Here is a 19,599-nt window from a genome sequence, read left to right as displayed (position 1 = left end):
TGTAAATTCACGGTTTGGGATGAAGCCAGATTGATCTATATTGATATATTTTTGTGAGGCCCCGCCCTACCCGCCGCTGGCCCCCCCTGCTCTGCCGTACCCTTGGACCCCGGTTGGGGTGGTGGCAAAGGAGTTCCCTCAGCCTCAGACTGGGCGGGGGCAGCAGTTGAGCCACTGGCTTCTGCCTCCTACCAGCTGCCTGGAGAGCCTATGGCCGTTTCCCCTCTCTCTCGCTTCCTCGCTCTGGCCGTATGCGCTCTCCCCGCCAACTTCTCCTCCTCGGCGTCCTCGGGCTCTTCCCTTTTCTGCCACCGCCTCAACCCGCTTCTCCCCTCTCCCCCAATCCGCCATCGTGCTCCCTCCTTTCCCCGCCCCGTGCTCTGCTGTCCGTCCTGTCACTGGTGCCTTCCCTTGTCTGTTCCCACCCCTTTCCTCTCAGCTTGCTTGCCTCCTCCGTCTTCCTCCCTTCCCTGGACTCCGCTGACCCCTTCTCCTTCCCCCTTCTCGTGCCAGTCTCTTCATACTGGGGAGCCCTCCCAACCTTCTGCTCCCCAATCTGGCTCCGCGCTGCCCCGGGTGCCCGCCTCCCTTCTGCTGCTCGCACCCGCGCCCTTCCCCTTCCCGGCCTGGGCCTGGCCTGCTCGGCCGCCATGTCTCCACCCAGCCGCCTCCTCGGCGGAGGCCTCTCCAGGTTTTCCCCGCCCGCCGCCGCCCGCGTTGTCGGGGGCGCCGGTCTGGTGCACCTCTGCGGGGGTGGTGGCGGCGGCGGCGGCCCGGCATTCCCCGGCCCGGCCGCTTCCTCTGGCCTGTGCCACGCCCGGGCGCTGCTCTGCCGCCGCGCCCGTCGGCGCTCCTTCGAGCCGGCTTCCCCCGGGTCTTGAGGTGAGCGTTGGGGGTCTGGCGAGCGGGGGGCGTTGGCGGGGCCTGGCCTCGGTCCAGGGGGGGCCCTGGGTGGGCCCAGTCCGGGGCGGGAAGGTCCTGCTCCAGACACACCCCCTCCCTGGGCCCAGCCTTCTGGTCTTCCGGGGACTCTTCGGGGATCCGCGACATGTAGTCCGCATTCACATGCAGCCGGCCTGGTCGATGCCTCAAGGTGAAGCTGAAAGGGAGCAGAGAGAGGTACCACCTAAGGATGCGAGCATTGTGGTCCTTCATCCGGGCCATCCATAGTAGGGGGGCATGGTCCGTGACCAAGATGAAGGGGTTGTTCGAGAGGTAGAACTGCAGGGCGCCCACGGCCCACTTGACGGTGAGGGCTTCTTTCTCCACTGTAGCGTATCTGGTTTCGGCTGGCTGCAGCTTCCGGCTGATGAACAGGACGGGCCGTTCTTGCCCCTCTACTTCCTGGGACAACACCGCTCCGAGCCCCACGTCCGAGGCGTCAGTCTGGACGATGAAAGGACACCTGAAGTCCGGGTTGTGGAGGACCGGGGCGGTGGACAGGGCCCCTCGGAGAGTCTCGAAGGTCTGTTCCCGGGTCGGGTCCCACCGGACGGCGGTGGGTTGGCCTTTGCGGAGGCAGTCGGAAAGGGGGCTGGCCAGGCTCGCGAAGCTTGGTATGAACTTGCTGTAATAGCCAACCAGCCCCAGGAACTGTCTCAGCTGCTGTTTCGTCCGTGGGCGGGCGCTCTGTTCTAGGGTGACCACCTTGTCGGGGACAGGACGCAACACCCCGTGGCCTACCCTATATCCGAGGTAGGTCAGCTCACGGAACCCGATGCGGCTCTTGTGGGGGTTGGCCCGGAGGCCGGCTTGCTGGAGGGCATCCAGGACTATGCGTAGGTGCCTCAGGTGTGAGGGCCAATCGGGGCTGAAGATAATTATATCGTCGATGTAGGCCCGGGCGAACTCTTGGCAGTGGGCGAGGATGTGGTCGACGAGCCGCTGGAAGGTGGCCGCAGCCCCGTGGAGCCCGAAGGGCATTACCTTGAATTGAGGCGTCGCAAAGGCCGTCTTTTCGCAGTCCTCGAGTGCCATGGGGATCTGCCAGTACCCCTTTGTGAGGTCCAGGGCTGAGAGGTACTGGGCTGTTCCTAGCTGGCCTATGAGGACATCGGCCCGGGGCATGGGGTAGGCGTCGAAAGTGGCGAGGGCATTTACCTGCCGGTAATCCACGCAGAAGTGCACCGAGCCGTCGGGTTTCCCTACCAACACTATGGGGCTCCTCCACGCACTGCGGGACGGTTCGATCACGTTCAGGCGTAACATTTCCTCCACCTCCCGGGCTACGACCTCCCATTTCTTCCACGGCAGAGGCCGCCACGGGGCCCGGGCCACCCGCCCTGGCGGGGTGGGGATGGGATGAGAGATGACCGCTGTCCTCCCCGGGCGGCGCGAGAAGACCCCTGGGACTTGGCGGAACACGGCTCGCACCTGCTCCTGCTGTTCCGCCCGGAGGTCGGGGTCCAGCTCAGGCTCTTCCCCCACTGACGCGTCGGCCGCCCAGGGTAGGTCTCCTTCTGAGAGTTCCAGGGGCTCCGGGGCCAGGTTGCACTGCAGGGTCGCGGGGTTGTGCCACGCTTTTAGGTCGTTCACGTGGAGCCGCTTCCGATGCCGGGGTTCGGGGCCGCACTGGACCTCGTAGGACAAGGGCCCCTTGACCTTGGTGACCGGGTAAGGGCCCCTCCATGGATCCCCTGGCCCAGGCCCCATGACTCGGTGATGGACGAGAACCTTATCGCCGACCCGGAACTCTCGCGCTCGGGCCCCTCGGTCGTAGTAAGCCTTTTGGGCTTCCTGGGCTGCCTGGAGGTGTTCCCGCGCCTCAGCTCGACAGGTCGCTAGGCGGGCCTGTAGCTCCTGGACGTAGGTGGGGATGGGCCGAACTTCCACCGCCGGCGCTGGTCTCCATCGTTCCTCCACCAGCCCCAGAATGCCCCGAGGGCGGCGTCCGTAGAGGAGCTCGAATGGGGCAAACCCCGTCGAAGCCTGGGGAGTCTCCCGGACCGCGAAGAGCAGGGGGTCTAGGTATAAGTCCCATTGCTGGGGGCGGTCGTGGGCCAGCTTCCGCAGCATAGATTTCAGGGTCTGATTAAACCTTTCCACGAGCCCATCCGTCTGGGGGTGGTAGACGCTGGTGAAAATTTGGCGGACCTGCAGAGTCCGACACAGGTGCCGCGTGAGCTGAGCTGTGAAAGGCTTCCCGCAATCAAACAGGAGCTCCCGCGGCAGGCCCACATGGGCAAAGAAATGCAATAGCGCACGTGCCACCCCGGGGGCTTTCATGTCCCTCATTGGGAGGGCCTCAGGGTACCGGGTGGCATAATCCATAAGGACCAGGATGTAGCGGGCCCCCCGCGGCGTCCGGGGTAGAGGTCCTACGAAGTCCATTGCCACTCTGGTGAAGGGCTCCTCAATGACCGGCAATGGGGCAAGGGGGGCCTTAACCGGGCGACGATGGGACAGCCGCTGGCAAAGGGTGCAGGCCCGACAGTGTCGTCGTACGTCCCCGGCCAAGCCGGGCCAGTAGAAGTGGGCTTCGATCCGGGCCATTGTGCTCTTGGCGCCCTGGTGTCCCGCCCAGGGGTGATCGTGGGCGGTCTTCAGGATCTCGGGTCGGTAGGCCGCAGGCGCCAGCAGTTGGGAAACCTCCCCCCGGGCTCCCTTCACCTTCCGGTACCAACGCCCCCCCTCCTGGACGACTTGGGGCCATCTTCCCGCCCGACGGGGGTCAAGGACGGCCCCTTCGCTTACTGCCACCATCCGGCGTAGATCCTCTAGGGTGGGGTCGTTGGCTTGGTCTGCCGCGAACTGAGGCTCCCCCCCCACTCCTGGCGGAGCTGCTCAGGGGCACCTGCCGCCTCGGCCTCTGCGGGGTTGGCCTCGGGTTCGTCCACCTCTTCCCCGGCCAGGGCTTCTCCGTCCTCCTCCCCCTCGACCACCGGAAGTGCCTCTCGCATGGCGGGCCGGAAGTGAGGGCCATCCCTTCCAAGTAGGACCGGGTATGGGAGAGCCCGCACCCGCGCCAAGGGGGTGTCCCAGGTGCGCCCCTGGTAAGTGACGGGTACCAGGACGACGGGGCACTCCTCAAAATGGTTGTGAAAGCAGGCAATGGTGGCTTGCCGGACCACGGGGAGGTCCGGGGGCAGGAGATGGGACCGGATCATGGACACTGAGCTCCCGCTGTCGAGTAGGGCCGTCAGCCGCTGCCCTGCCACCCGGACATGTACCAGCATGGGTGGGGGCCGCGAGGTTCTGAGCGAGACCGGCAAGGCGGTGTCCCAGCCGAGGTCGCATTCCATGAGGGGGCATTCACGCTTCCAATGTCCCCACTGCCCGCAGGTGAAGCAGGGGCCTTTCTCGCTGGTTTCCTTCCCGGCTCCCCCTCCTGGTCGGGCCGCGGGGGCTGGGGTTGGTGGTGGCAGTACAGGCCAGGGTGCCCGGGGCCCCACCGGCACTCCCGGTGGGTTCCGCCCCCTGGCGCCGGGCGGGGGCCCTCGCACCCCGGGTCTCGCCCGGCCGCCTCGAGTCCCTGTGGTGGAGCCCCCTTCCCCGCTGGGCCGGGTGTCCCCCCGGGGAGGCTCCTGGGTCTCAGCCGCCATCACGTTCTCCCACAATACGGTGGCCTCCTTCAGGGTGCCCGGCTTGTTGTAGGCCACCCAGTTCCTAGCTCGGGTAGGGATCACTTGGAGGAGTTGCTCCAGGACCACCTGGTCGGCGATTCGTCGCCCCTCATCTGTGGTCGGCTTGAGCCAGCGGTAGGCGGCGTCCTGCAGGTTGGCCACGAGAGTGCGGGGGCGGTCCGTCTTTTGCAGGGTCAGGGCCCGGAACTTCTGGCGATATGTATCCGGCGTTATCTCGTACCGGTCCAAGATGGCATCCTTCAACTTGGCATAGTCGGCGCCCTCGGCCTTGGGCAGGGCCTTCAAGGCGGCCTGAGCCTCCCCTGTCAGGTATGGACCCAGTATGAAGGCCCACTGGGCCGGGGCCCATCCGGCGGCTTCGGCCGTGCGCTCAAAGGCCTCTAGGAAGGCATCAACGTCATCTTCCGGGCCCAGCTTGGCTAGTTGGAACGGTGGACGGGGGGCAGGGGCGCCGCCTCCTGCTCCGGCTACACCCGCTCCCGCCCCCGCCTGGGCAAGGACCTGCTGTAGGTCTCGCACCAGGGATGCTTGGGCGTCCTGTTGCTGCCGGGCGAGGGCGGCTTGGGCGTCCAACTGCTGCTGGGCTACCTCGCGTAACAGCTGCCCTTGAAGCTCTGTCAGCCATTGCCCGAACTGGGTGAGGTCCATGCCGGGGTTGGCGCTGCCGGACGGCGCGGTTGTCCCTGGGGCGCTTAAGGTGGCGGGCTTCAACAGCGAGCGAGGGCTGCGCCAACCTGCGAGGGTGGGCAGGTAAGGGCGGGGGGGTCTCACGGGGCTGCCAGTGCCTGCCTTCTCCACCAGTTTGTGAGGCCCCACCCTACTCGCCGCTGGCCCCCCCTGCTCTGCCGTACCCTTGGACCCCGGTTGGGGTGGTGGCAAAGGAGTTCCCTCAGCCTCAGACTGGGCGGGGGCAGCAGTTGAGCCACTGGCTTCTGCCTCCTACCAGCTGCCTGGAGAGCCTATGGCCGTTTCCCCTCTCTCTCGCTTCCTCGCTCTGGCCGTATGCGCTCTCCCCGCCAACTTCTCCTCCTCGGCGTCCTCGGGCTCTTCCCTTTTCTGCCACCGCCTCAACCCGCTTCTCCCCTCTCCCCCAATCCGCCATCATGCTCCCTCCTTTCCCCGCCCCGTGCTCTGCTGTCCGTCCTGTCACTGGTGCCTTCCCTTGTCTGTTCCCACCCCTTTCCTCTCAGCTCGCTTGCCTCCTCCGTCTTCCTCCCTTCCCTGCACTCCGCTGACCCCTTCTCCTTCCCCCTTCTCGTGCCAGTCTCTTCATACTGGGGAGCCCTCCCAACCTTCTGCTCCCCAATCTGGCTCCGCGCTGCCCCGGGTGCCCGCCTCCCTTCTGCTGCTCGCACCCGCGCCCTTCCCCTTCCCGGCCCGGGCCTGGCCTGCTCGGCCGCCATGTCTCCACCCAGCCGCCTCCTCGGCGGAGGCCTCTCCAGGTTTTCCCCGCCCGCCGCCGCCCGCGTTGTCGGGGGCGCCGGTCTGGTGCCCCTCTGCGGGGGTGGTGGCGGCGGCGGCGGCCCGGCATTCCCCGGCCCGGCCGCTTCCTCCGGCCTGCGCCACACCCGGGCGCTGCTCTGCCGCCGCGCCCGTCGGCGCTCCTTCGAGCCGGCTTCCCCCGGGTCTTGAGGTGAGCGTTGGGGGTCTGGCGAGCGGGGGGGGCGTTGGCGGGGCCTGGCCTCGGTCCAGGGGGGGCCCTGGGTGGGCCCAGTCCGGGGCGGGAAGGTCCTGCTCCGGACAATTTTGTAATAATTTTGTTTAGTCTGGCTGTCATAATTGCTGTGAGGGTCTTCATGTCCTGATTCAAAAGAGTGATTGGGCGGTACGAAGCAGGGTTTGTGGAGTCTTTGGTTTTAAAAGGATCACCGTATTCGAGTCAGCCCAGGAAGGGGGCATTCTCCCGTTTTCCAATATTATGTTGCAGACATTAGTGAGGTGAGAAGCCAGTAGGTATGAGAATTTTTTATAATATTCTGCAGGGAATCCATCATTACCTGGAGACTTATTATTTTTTAGATTTTTAATCACCTCCTGGGTCTCTGTAATTGAAATCTGCTGGTCCATTAATTGTTTATGGGCTTCTGTTAATTTATTATGGATCCCTACTTTTTCTAGATAGTTATTGATTGTTGTTATGCTCGGGGTATCTGATTTATATAGATTATTGTAAAATTTTTGAAAAACATTTATGATAGATTCTGATTTTGTTTGGATTTGGTCAGTTTCATCTCTCACATGATTTATAAGTCTTGTAGCTTTTTCCCCCTCCACTTTCCAAGAAAGTAGTTTCAAGTTTTTAGAAGTATTTTGCCAATATTTTTGTTTTAAAAAGATTAAGTTTTTCTGGATAGATGTCGTATCCAGAGTTTCCAGTTTTTTTCTTTCCATTAACAGTTTCTTATAAATTTTTTTGCTACAGGTTCTTTTATGGGTCTGTTCTAATTGGGTTATTTTACTCAGTAGATCTAGTCTAATCTTTTCTTTCTTTTTCTTAAAGGCCGATGCAATGGTGATACACCTACCCCTAACTACAGCTTTCATTGCGTCCCAGACTATTTTACTTGGGACTCCTCAGTTCGCATTTTGTTCAAAATAGTTTTGTAATTTTTCTGAAATTGCTTTGTGAGCTGCTGTGTCAAATAAAAGAAATTTATTTAAACTCCAATTTGAATCTCTTGCTTTTTGTTCTGATAATGTTATTGAGCATTCCACCCGTGAGTGGTTTGACCACATCATAGGGCCTATTTTAGAATTGATGATTTGTTGCAATAAGCATGGGGAAGCTAGGATATAATCAATCCTAGTATAGGTTCTATATCTAGAAGAAAAATAAGTGAAATCTTTTTCAGATAGATGCTGGGTTCTCCAAACATCCATTAAATCGTATTGTTTCAAAATGTTCTCTAATTGTCCAATTTTTGAGGGGTTTGGTACAGAAGAGTCAGGGTTTTTTTTGTTTTGAATGGTCTAATTTGAGGTTAACAATTAAATTTAGATCCCCCCTCAAGAAAATATCTCCTTCCCGAAATACATTTAGTTTGGAAAAGGTTTCTTTGAGGAATGTCTTCTGGTTTGTATTGGGTGCATAGACAGATGCTAGTGTCAGCTTTTTTGAGTCAAAAGAACCTTTGAGGAACAAATATCTACCTCCTTGGTCTTTTTCTATGACTATCCCTTCAGATCTAACATTTTTTTAGACTAGAACTGCTACCCCCCTAGATTTTGAGTTACCATGAGCTAAATATTGATGATCCCACCATTTTGATTTGAATACCTGCTGCATTTTTGAAGACAAATGGGTTTCTTGTAGAAACAAAAAACCTGGTCGTTGCTTCAGTAGCATTGTCTGGATTCTTTTGCGCTTAATAACATTATTTAGACCTCTACAGTTCAAGGAAATAATCTTATATTCCATCTCCCAAGAAATGTAAAATAAAGTTGTTAAACTTTGATCTATTCACCTTTAGATAAAATTCTGTTACAGTATTGATTTCCAGATACAGGATAACCTTATAAGTTTCCACACACACCCCTCACTTAACCAGAAGTGATTAATAGATGACTGAATAGTTCTAAGTGCAATATGTAATTATATAGTATTAAAGAGGGGGGAACAGGCGGAAACAGCTAATTAGCTTTGAAGGAGTTTAGGGACAAGAAAATAGTTAATAAGAATAGAAGAGAAAGTGAGAAGAGGGAAAAGGAAAAATAATAAAACTCCAATCTCTTTAAGTAACACTAAAGAGAAAACCACCAGAGCCTCTTCCTAACAGGAAAAGGGAAGTATAACTGGGTTTAACTCTAAAAGAGATAAAGCCCACGGTCTGGGATTAGAAACAAGTTAGAGAGCAAACTAAACCCTGCAACTGCTCGCCCCCCTCCCACCCTGCCTGGCTAAGTTTTAACAGATTTATGCCCTATGCCAAGGAGAAATAGATTTCAAAAAGCATAAAGACTTAGTTGTTGTTGCACAATTGGCTTAACATCCTTCTTCTTCTGTGCTGCTGAGAAGTATTGATAGTAGAAGGAAGAAAGAAGGACGGCTTCTCTCTCTCTCTGCTTCGTCAGGAATCGCTCATGTCAGTTCCTGCTGGAGATCTCTGGCTTCTTTTTTCACTGGGATTTTGCTCCAACTGTTTAGTGACGATCTAGCCTCATATGAAGAGATTTTGCTTGATGAGATGAAATTCCAGTCCAGCTGTAGGTCTTTGAGGAGTGTAATGCCTGTCTCCAGGTCATGTGCTTGAAAAGTATTTCCTTGCCAGTGCACCAGAAGTTTTGCTGAAGAGGCCCAACGGTATCTCACATCAGCTTCATTTAACTTGGCAATAATTGGTTTTAGCTCCCTCCTTTTAGCTAGAGTGTCATTTGAGAGGTCCTGAAAGATGTGTATTTTTTTATTCTGATAGGAGAAGTGGCCTCTTGCTCTAGCCTCCTTCATGATTTTTTCTTTAGATCTATAGTCAGGAAGGGTTATTATTATGTCTCTCTGATGCTGTTTTAGTCTGGTGCTATTAGGGGGTCCCACTCTGTAAGCCTGAGAAATCAGGGGGAAGATGCCTTCTTCTAATCTCAATTCTTGCCTGAGCCATTCTGCAAGAAATACAGCAAGATCTGTGTTGTGTTCCTCATGATCTTCAAAGCCCCTAATTTTAATATTATTAGATCTTAGTTTATTGTCCAGGTCCATAAATTTTTCTTGAAGCTGCTCGTTTTTGAATTGCAGGACCTGGATCTCTTTTAAGTTTTTTGTGGCTAGTTGTTTAGCATTTTCAGCAGTCTGTGCTGCTTGGTAGATAGACTCTTTAAGTTCACTTGTCTGATTTTTAATGATATTCTCAAGCCTTGTGGCTATTTTGTTTTCAAGTTTTTCCAGAGCAGTTTGTATTTCATTTTCTAAAGCCAGGGCTTCGTCAGGCTCCTTAGCAAGCTTAGTGGCAGCCACCTTGGCTGGTGTCTGGTGATTTTCAGCCAAAGCTTGTTTGGCTTCTGCTTTCTCTAGGAAGGCTTTGAGAGAGGATTTATTGGGTTCTGCAGGTTTTGCTTTCCCTCCTCCGGTTTTGCCCATAATTTTTAAGTGCTTACCGCTTTAAAGGCGCTTGAAAAAAGCCTCGGCTGGCAGTCGGGGTGCGGAGCGAGGTTTTTAGACGCCCGCCATCATTGCGTGACGTCGCGCTCTCCCTGTGAAAAGTTTGTGGTCTGTGGTCCGTGAAACGCAAAGGACCATGGACTGATGGTCCATGTTTTTTTCCTGGTCCATGCCCACCTCTAGTACTTATCTAAAGATGGACCTAATTCTGACATGTTAGTTAGTAGGGTCAGACATTTTGATTGCTTTCCTGTGCAATTTAATATCTGTAGTTATGCAACAGTTAGTATTCCACTGAAGAAAAGCAGTAAGTTGTGGACGATCTTTCATCACAGACAGCAAACAACATCAGAAAGGTCAAGTGTTTCTTATATTTAGTTCCGCTACATCCACACTTTCTCTATCAAAAAACTCTTACGTCATTTTACCTTCATTTTCAGTATTGGCTGGGACAGGATCAACTGCAAAGGGATGCCAAGGCTGAAGGCCAAATTCCCCATCAACTGGAAGATCAACTGTTGTTTTAGTTTCTGTCAATGAAGGCATGAGGGCATCATTTCCGTAGCTGATTCTAGGCTCATTTATCATATTTGCCAAAATGTCATCAGAGTAGTTTTGCTCTCTCTGAAGCAGTTCATCTAAAGGAAAAAAAATAACATTTTTTCAGGCTACTATATGGTTCCCTAAGAACTACTTAATAATGGAAGATAGATTTGTTAGAGAACATGCAAAAGTGGTTTAGAAATGATTTTATATGACAGAAACATACTAATAAAGCAACCATACACAATTAAGAGAAAACAGCTACAACTACAATAGGTTGGGAATGTGCAAGGATTTGTTGGAATTGTACTTGTTTTTTGCATTTGTAATAACTTATATTTACTAGTCACCTGTGAGGATTGCCAGTCTTACTCAATATGAACTAGTTTCAAATATTGCAATCACTGGTAAAGGTAGTGCTTTTCTGCATTATATAGTTTTATGCAAGAAACACACAGTCGGATACAATTTCAGGAGCTGTTTTGGCCCTTGACGTTAGGGCCAGGGCTGCCAATAACCACTGGCAGGCACAGTTGCTCATTACTATTCAACAGCAAAAGCCGCACAAAAGCCAGCATGGTGAATAGAAATGTGAAGGTCTAGGAAAACAGAAACATTCAGTGTTTGTATGGAGGGGTGTCCCTCCATTTTTCCCTGCGGCCCTTTTTTGAATTTTTTCCAATTGGAAAATTTGAGGAAATCCTGAAGAAAAAAAAAAACTCCTAAGAATTATTTTCTCTTTTAGAATGAGTAAAATTCTTTTAAAGGCAGGTGAGCATGCAGTAGATATTTACAGCTCTTAAATCCAAAGATGCATTTCTGCATCTAGAAGAATATCTAATATTTATGAGGGAAGCATTCAGGTCTTTCAGTTCTTCTCAGCTGCTGCATGTCTTCTTTTGGTCTTTTGATCTTACTCTTCCCTAGTGGTTAAAAATTTCACCTTTCCCTCAAACCACTGTAACACACATATTCACAGATTGGGTAGAGTTGCCAAATGAGGGTTGGGAAATTCCTGGAAATTTAGGGTTGGATCCTGGGAAGGATGCGGTTTGGGAAAGGGAGGAATCTCAGTAGGGATGTGATACCATACAGTCTACTCTCCAAAGCAGCCACTTTTTCCAGGGGAAGAGATCTCTAAAGCTGGAGAGCAATTGTAATTTCAGAAGATCTCCAGGTTCCACTTGGGGATTGGCAGCACTAGACTGGGCATCAACTTTTTGCCCTACCTTGCTGGAGTGAAAAAAAATTTAGAAAGAGATAGGGCAGAAACTGCACCAAAGCTTCACTGGGTACACTAGCTTGCAGTTTTCTCTGAAGTATCCTAATATATAAAAGGCAAGGTGTGTTGTTGATGACTCATTTTTTTATCCCCGCACAGGTGCACTTCGTGGGGTTAAGAAGTGAGTTGTCAGCAACACGGCTTGCCTTCCCACCACCTCGGCAGCCTCCTTGGGGCCTCTGGAGACCCAGAAAGGCCTGGCACGGCAGCAGGAAGGCCTGCCGCTGTGCTGTGGCCTTCCAGAGGCCCAAAGAAGGCCATGGTGGGGCAGTAGAAAGGCCCAGAGGGGTGGTGGGAAGGCCTGGTGCAGTGCTGAGGCCCTCTGGAGGCTGTTTTCTAGGGCCCGTTGTTTTCACAACTGGTTTGGCTGCTAGCTTGGTATACTTGTAATTTTGCTTGTAAAAAACAAAGGCATAACTTTTGAATTCCATAAATATGTCAAATACTGCTATTTTAAGTAAATTATAAATGATGCTACTTATGTTGTAAAGCAGTAAAATTAATTTAGGTTTGATAGGACAGTAAATACTGTATATATTTCAATTTTCATTCACATTTCTGGTTTTTTTCAAAGGGGGGACTTTATTTTCTGTGACTTCAAAACTTCTGGAAATTTGACATCTTTAGTGGTGTCATGGTTAGAGTTTCAGACTAGGATATGTGAGACACAAGTTCAAATCCCCATTTTGCCATGGTGCTCACTGGGAGATTTGGGGCCATTACTCTTGGCCTAACCTACCCCACTGGGTTGTTGTGAGGATATGAAAGAGAGGCAAACAATGTGAGCTGCTCTGAGTCCCCATTGTGGAGAACGGTCGGGCATAAATGAGCTAAATAAATAATAAATATAGCTGAATATGGCGGGGGGCATCTAAAAGGTTGGTTGGTAGGTAGATGGGAAGGAGAAAAGGAAGCAGGGAAAGATGATGATATAGCATGTTCCAGGAGGAGAAAAAAAGGAAGTAGAGGGATATTTGTCTATTTACTTATAGTCTGCCTTTATTGCTGAGACCTTATGGATTACATGTGAATACAAGTGAATATAATAAAATCAACAGCTAGGACGTTCATTGAGCAAAATGCGGGGAGGGCGGAATATAAATGTAATAAATTAAATTAAATTAAATTAAAATACAATAAGATCTACAGTTAAGACATTGAATGAACATATACAATACATCATGCTATCAGAAAATTTGAAAAAAAAGCATAAAGCTGGACACAGATTAAACCTTTCTAAAACAAAGTGTAACTAATTAACATGACATTTTTAGTAATGCAGCAATGGTCTATAAATGTAATAAATGCAGCAATGGAATATAAATGTAATAAATTAAATTAAATTAAAATACAATAAGATCTACAGTTAAGACATTGAATGAACATATACAATACATCATGCTATCAGAAAATTTGAAAAAAAAGCATAAAGCTGGACACAGATTAAACCTTTCTAAAACAAAGTGTAACTAATTAACATGACATTTTTAGTAATGCAGCAATGGTCTATCAGCAAAATCAGCAGACAATATTTAATAGCATAGACTATAGTCCCTGTCCCTTAACCAGGCATCTCTCTAAGCTATTTCTTATGACACAGCCCTATTATCTGAATTGAAAGTGCTCCTGAATAATTCAATTTTGCACTGTTTGTGGAAAGCCAGGAGAGTGGGAGTTTTCCTAAGCTCCTCAGGCAGGCCATTCCATAAGGTGGGGGCTACCACAGACAAAGTACATGTATGGGTAGCTGTAGATTTTGTCCAACTGCAGGAGGCTCTATTCAGATGACAGAAGATGCCGTGGCAGAAAACAGGGAAAGAGGAAGTTGTATAGATATGAGGAGCCAAGGCCATGAAGGGCTTTGAATGTGATAGTTGAGACCTTGAATTGACCCTGGTAACTGATGGGTAGCCAACGGAGTGACTGCAGGAGGGAAGTGATATGTGTGCTTTGTCTAGCTTCTGAAAGTAAACTAGCTGAAGTGTTCTGCACCAGCTAGAATCTTCGAGTTGGCTTTGAGGGGAGACCTACACAGAGTGCATTACAGCAGTTCAGTACTGATGTTATAGTGGCATGAATCCAGGTGGCCAGATGTGAGGGAAAATAAGTTCCGCCTCACATCCTTGCAGATTCCATACCAAGCAATTGGGCTTCACCTAGCCCAGCTCTGTGGCCAACACCATGCAACTGGGCTGTAGTTTTCCCAAGTAGAAACTGCCAGGGGATGGAAGGCGGGAGAGCTGAAGACAGTGGGGCAAATAAAGTTAGGTTGGTTGTTGTGTGGGGAAAAAGAGAAGGAGCAGGAGAAGGCAGAGCCTACATGGGCTTTTAGAGAAGGGAAACAGGAAATATTAAGGGAAGGAAAATGAGATGCCCCCTGCAAGTCCTTGGGAGTCCCCACTTGTCATTTTGTAAACTGGAACAGATGCTACAATTTGTGTGCATCTAGCTAATTAAGACACCTAAGTATTATTTCATTATTAGGCAGCAAAGAAGTGAAATAAAGCAGGAAGAAAGAATATATTTTATCAACTAAAACAAAGGAACAAATTGTTTGTAATTCATTTGATAAACTGAAATGAGCAAACTGCCCTTGCCCTCCCCATTCATTCAGCTCTGCTCATGTACAATTTTCCCTGGTTCAGCAACTATTTTTTAAAGATTACCACTATTCACCATGATTAAGAGAACTTGAAACCCCTCACAAAACATTTCCCTTTGGTTGCTGTAACTGAACATTGAATGATGATTAATGGGGTAAGAGGAAACTTGAGAAATTCATTATAAATAGTGTAAAATATATGTTTTTATTCAAGTTACAGCTTTCTGTAACCCTTAGTAGACACTAAAATACATGGGCTTGGCAAGAGGGCTCCAGAAGGTTGTACTGACAAGAAAATTGCTAATTTTCATTTGTTTCTTTGAAGTCCCACCAGCAAATATGACAACTTCACATTGCAAGGTAATCTTAAAGGCCTAAACTGATACCTCTTGAACCAAGTTATTAAGCTTTCATCATCACCCATCCTGTCAATAAGACACACAAACTGAGAAACCAGAACAACAACTGCAGGAGAAAGTGGGACAAGGAATTGAATTTCTGAAGTTCCTGTGTTTGGTCTATGAAGCTATGTAACTACCCTTAGCTTAGCTAAGGGTCCAGCAGCAAGCTATGGGATTGTACTTGAACCCTCCCCTCTGGGTTCTATATACGATGCATGTAGCATTGCTTTTCAAATAAAGACATGGGGAGAAGAAGCCTGTGACCCTGCAAATCAAGTATCATCTGCTCACCTTGGATCACATTATGTTTGCACTGGTATTGCACAACTATGTGTTACACTTGCTATATGAGAACATTCACAGCATGTGAAAACCCTGTTGAAAATTCTTAAGTCCAGAAAAAGAACTTCTCAAGCTAAACTTCCCAACTTCAGAGAAAACTGGCCCATTGTACTTCAGATGGACAGTATAAGTGGCTTAAGTCAACATATTCCGTGTTCTTTTATTTACTCAGAATTTCTAAAAGTAAGCGCTCTTATTAAAAGAGATTCCCCTTCTTCTTTGTCAGTTTTAAATATAAAACATAAAACACAGTGAACCATTCTTCCCAGCTCTATAAAGGGAATAGAAAGGAACAAACAGAAAAAAATGAAAAAGGAGAAAAATGGAAAGATGAAAACGAAAAGGGAAAACAAAATCCCATTAGCACTCCCAACTCTGTCCAAATTGGGACAGATTTTCCAAGAAAATACTGTAGTATTTATTAATGGGATACATTGTACTGCCTATTCTTCCTCTCACAGCAAAATATTTTAATACAGAAGTTACTTTCTGGTCTCATCACTAAAATGTAATCATCCTATTTAATACCGAGTGGCCAAATAATTCATCCACCCTTTCCTAGCAGTCATTATTTTCCAAGTAGCAGCTCTTCTAGTCCAAAGTACAGCAACTTACCAACATCATCTTGGATCTCTTCAGCAACTGCTGGCACTTTGTAGAGGAGAGAAAGAGATTGGTTCATGCGCTCATATATCACACGTAGGTGCGTCATAACCTAAAGAAATGAAAGATCAGTTTCCCGAGAGCTGTGAAGTGTGAATTTTTAAAAAGTGTTTTTAAGATAGGGTATTTGTAGGTTTACCCCATAGGGAATAACTGAGATTGGAGGTGATTTGGGGGTATCTTCTTTGGGGGGGGCATAAAATCCTCCCCCCTCCCCTGTGGTTCAATCTCCATGAAACTTGTGAGGCCATTAGAGGACAGTTAGGAGTAGGTCCCCTACAAATTTGGTGAAATTTTGTCAAAAAATGACTTCCCCAGGCCATTTGAAATTTTCAAATTGTGTTTTCCAAAGGAAACAGTGGTCGATTTTTACTGAATTTGCTCTGTATTACTGAACTGAACTGGAGAATGAATTTGGTATTCCCCGAATTCTGATTTTTTTTCCAGTTTAGTATTAAAGAACCAAATCAACTGATTTTTTTTCCTGTGCACACCCCTAATTGCAAGCATATAAGATATCCTTGCTGGATCAGGCCAGTGGCCCAATGTAGTCCAGCAATATGTTTCATACAGCTACCAAACATTTATCTTGGAGGGCCAACAAACAGGGCACAGCAGTCAAGGCCTTACCCTGATGTTGCCTCATAGCACTGGTATTTAGAGGTTTGCTGCTTCTCTAATCTGGAGGTTCCCTTAACACAGCATGATTAGCAGCCATTGATGGGACTCTCCTCTATGAATCCATCTAACCTCCGTTTAAAGCCATCCATGCTTGTGGTCATCACTACATCCACTGGCAGTGAATTCCACAGCTTAACTGCTTGTTGAATAATGTAGTATTGCCCTCTGTCTCTCCTGAATCTACTGCCCATTAACTGCACTGAGTGCCTCCAATTGCTAGTATTATGAGACTAAAAATATAAGGATTACTATAATGTTACAGTATTGTTTAGTAAACAATGAAATTTGGATTTTAGCAGTCTGTAACAGAATTTTCTCATTACATAATATGGATGAACTAAAGTGGAAGAATACTAATTACAGCATAGTATTACAACTTTAAGAAAACAAAAGCCTTTCTGCTAAGATCCAAAGCACTTAACAGAAATTATAAGCCATGTTTGCAAAGAAAAAGCAATTCATATGATTATGAAATGATGTCCCTGCTCAGTCTATTAAAAGAGAACTGAAGTACTTACTGAGGGGCAGGAGTCCTTGCTCACCTTTTTTTGCATGTGTAATTATTTACTTTAAGTGGGGCTCCAGAAACAGCAGTAGATGCTGTAACTCTAAACTGCATTACTTTATACTGCATCATGGGCTATAGTTTTCCTAATAAAATACCTCCAAAAGGAGATATTCTATAGAATATAGGAAGTCTGACAAACCTGTTGCCAATTATCAACTACGAGCCTACATAAGCTGCTGCTAGAAGTAACTCACTAAATGTAAGCAGTAACTGCAACAAATATTTTAATTGGTTCCTGTGTTACCTAAATAAATTTAAACTAGGGCATGGTCAAAAACATAATCAATGCAAAAAAAATTTCAACTAAATACATGAAATGAATTGTAACAGAAACATCATAACATATTAATTGAAAGTAATGAAGTATTAAAGACTTAACAGACACCAAGGGTAGGTGATACATACTCACCTTCATGATTTCTTGAACTACTTAATTCCCCCCCGCCCCAGTGCTTTGGGAGCTACCAGTGACAAAATGGCAGCTTGGTGGATGGAACCAGTCACAAAATGGCAGTTGTGAAAAATTACGGCATTTCAGAACAAGTCTGCAGTACTTGGCTGGAGAAACCTTTCCTCATGTTTTCCCAAAGCAAACCATTAACTTGTCCTGCAGGGGAAAACTAGTTATCTATATTCTGTTACTGGAAGAAGCAAACAGCAGTTTTGACACTAGGGGAAAGAGTTAAGAGCATACTCCTCTATCATTTAGAACAAGGGTGAATGTGTGGAGGAAGAGGAGAGGTAGATGGGAAAAGGTGTTGGTGCTATTGTTTTCCCATGCAGAGCAAAGGCAAGCATGCCTCCTTTTTGGCACAAAAGAGAAAGAGGAAAGAAGGTGCAACAGTAGCTTTAAGAGAAACAAGTGATTATTACAGCAGAACTGCTCATGGACAGCAGGAGAGGGACTGGTTACTCCCAAGTGACCTTCCCCCCACTCCTGACTAGAGATGGGCACAAACAGAAAAAAAAACCCTCGAACTTGATGTTCGTTGCCATCCACGAACAAGGACTCACAAACAACCACAAACATGGCCCTGTTCACGAACATGTTCGTGGTTGGCTGTTCGTGGGGGCCAGCAGGCTCTCCTCCAGCCATCATCCAAGTCAAGATCCCTACCGCACCACTCCCAGAAACCTTACCTGAGCAGGCAGCAGGAAAGGTACCAATGTTAAATAATAGCTTGGTCCAGAGCCTGGCAGCAGCCCTGGAACTTGAAGGGGTAGATCCCTATTCCACCACACTCAAAGAAAATTCAAGCTCCAATGCACTCTCTCTATCAAAATGCCAACAGCAACTGCCTCTCCCTCTCCACTGTCTGCAAAACCAGAACCTCCCTTGTAACAGATTTGGAGCTCCACACTTGAAAGGAAGACCTGCCTATCAAGCTAAATTGGGCTTAGACTGGGGTTTCCAGGGCAACAGCAGGAGTTCAGACAGAGTTCAGACAATCCCTGCCTAAGTTGCCAAGAGAACTGATTGCAGGTGCCAGACTGTCTGGCTTGACGAACAGCAACAAACGAGGCTTGCAACGACCACCTGTTCATTTAGAATGGGGCCTCACGAACAGCTTGTTCGCGAACAGCGGATTGGGCTGTTCGTGGCTTTTTTGGGTTCGTATTGCTGTTCGTGCCCATCTCTATTCCTGACATATACAGTGAGGGTGTAGGTATGTAATTTGTGTGCGTTTCTGCATAATTTATTTATAGTCTGCCTTTTTCATTAAAACCCATGGTGGATTACACAGTACAAGTCATACAGACTAATTCACCACAAATTTCTTGGTCTGCTTCTGAAAACACTATACTTAGGAAGTTGTATTTCTATCCTTTTCTTCTATGCTTTCAGAGTTAAAGATCTCCAGCATCATTTTTAAAAAAATTGAGAAAAACCTTTCTATTTGAATTGCAAGTCAAACAGTAACTCTGATTTACTTGTAGTAATTAGCATTCATCCAGTATTAAAAATGAAGTCCCATTTCTTTGATGAGTATGTTACCTGAGATCTGATCTGGGCAGCTTTCTTTGGATCCACCATCCGGACATGCTCAAAGTGTTTGATCGTGTGCTGCCTGTCTTTTTGCTCAGCGCGCACATATTTCTTCAGCATGTTAAACACATGCCGAGGCTGTGCAGAGAAAAAAATACACTCCATATATAATTCAGTTCATAGTTCAATGTTGTACATGGGCAATATTATAGATACTTCCAAACCCTACTCTCAGTTTTGTATGTTAAGAACCTGCACTTTTGCTAGTAGGCGGGGCTTTTTTCTGGGAAAAGAGGTGGTGGAACTCTCTATTATCACATATGCACACACGAAGTGCACATGTGCTCCCAGAAATGCGTGATGATGTCACTTCTGGAAGTTACGTCACTCCCAGAAGTGATGTCATCGCTTCCCGGAACCCAGCACAATGCATTACGATGAGATAAATGTTAGTAAGCTTGGAAAATTACACTATTATGAGAAAGGGTTTTTTTCCTTTCTGTATCCTCTACAAAAAGTGAAATCTTCCATTCCCTTTCCAAAACATTTCATTTCTTTGGAATCATATTTTAAAATATGCAAGAAGGGGACCTCTTAAAATCCAAAACCCATCTCACAAATCTAAATTCTAACCGATTCCTTCTGCCAGCATAGAAAAAAAAATCCAAAATTCTTTCTCAAAATTTCAGAGTCTGGAATCTGTCACTCTGTATCCATTTCCATTAAGATGGAACCCTGAGAGGCTTGGGACTGGATCCTGAAACCCAAGGGTTCTTTAATCTACTAACTCCCACCAAGTATATATCACTGAATACTACAAACAGAAAACTAAGACATAAAAACTGTACTCCAGAC

General features: G+C 48.3%; 1 protein-coding gene across 4 annotated transcripts in view; it reads right to left on the bottom strand.

The window, feature by feature from the left end:
- The window catches only part of APP (amyloid beta precursor protein), a 262,122-nt gene that overhangs the window by 51,632 nt on the left and 190,891 nt on the right, over window positions 1-19,599 (bottom strand). For all 4 annotated transcript variants that reach the window (XM_054973138.1, XM_054973139.1, XM_054973140.1 and 1 more), the window contains 3 exons: window positions 18,754-18,882; window positions 15,461-15,560; window positions 10,104-10,313 (listed from right to left, as the gene is read on the bottom strand). In XM_054973138.1, the coding sequence (XP_054829113.1) occupies window positions 10,104-10,313; window positions 15,461-15,560; window positions 18,754-18,882 (439 nt within the window). The remainder of the gene's footprint in view (window positions 1-10,103; window positions 10,314-15,460; window positions 15,561-18,753; window positions 18,883-19,599) is intronic.

The sequence above is a fragment of the Eublepharis macularius genome, chromosome 3 (assembly GCF_028583425.1).
Source record: "Eublepharis macularius isolate TG4126 chromosome 3, MPM_Emac_v1.0, whole genome shotgun sequence".
Classification (NCBI taxonomy): domain Eukaryota; kingdom Metazoa; phylum Chordata; class Lepidosauria; order Squamata; family Eublepharidae; genus Eublepharis; species Eublepharis macularius.
Note: the sequence above shows the minus strand (reverse complement) of the source record. Positions and strands in the feature narration are given on the sequence as shown.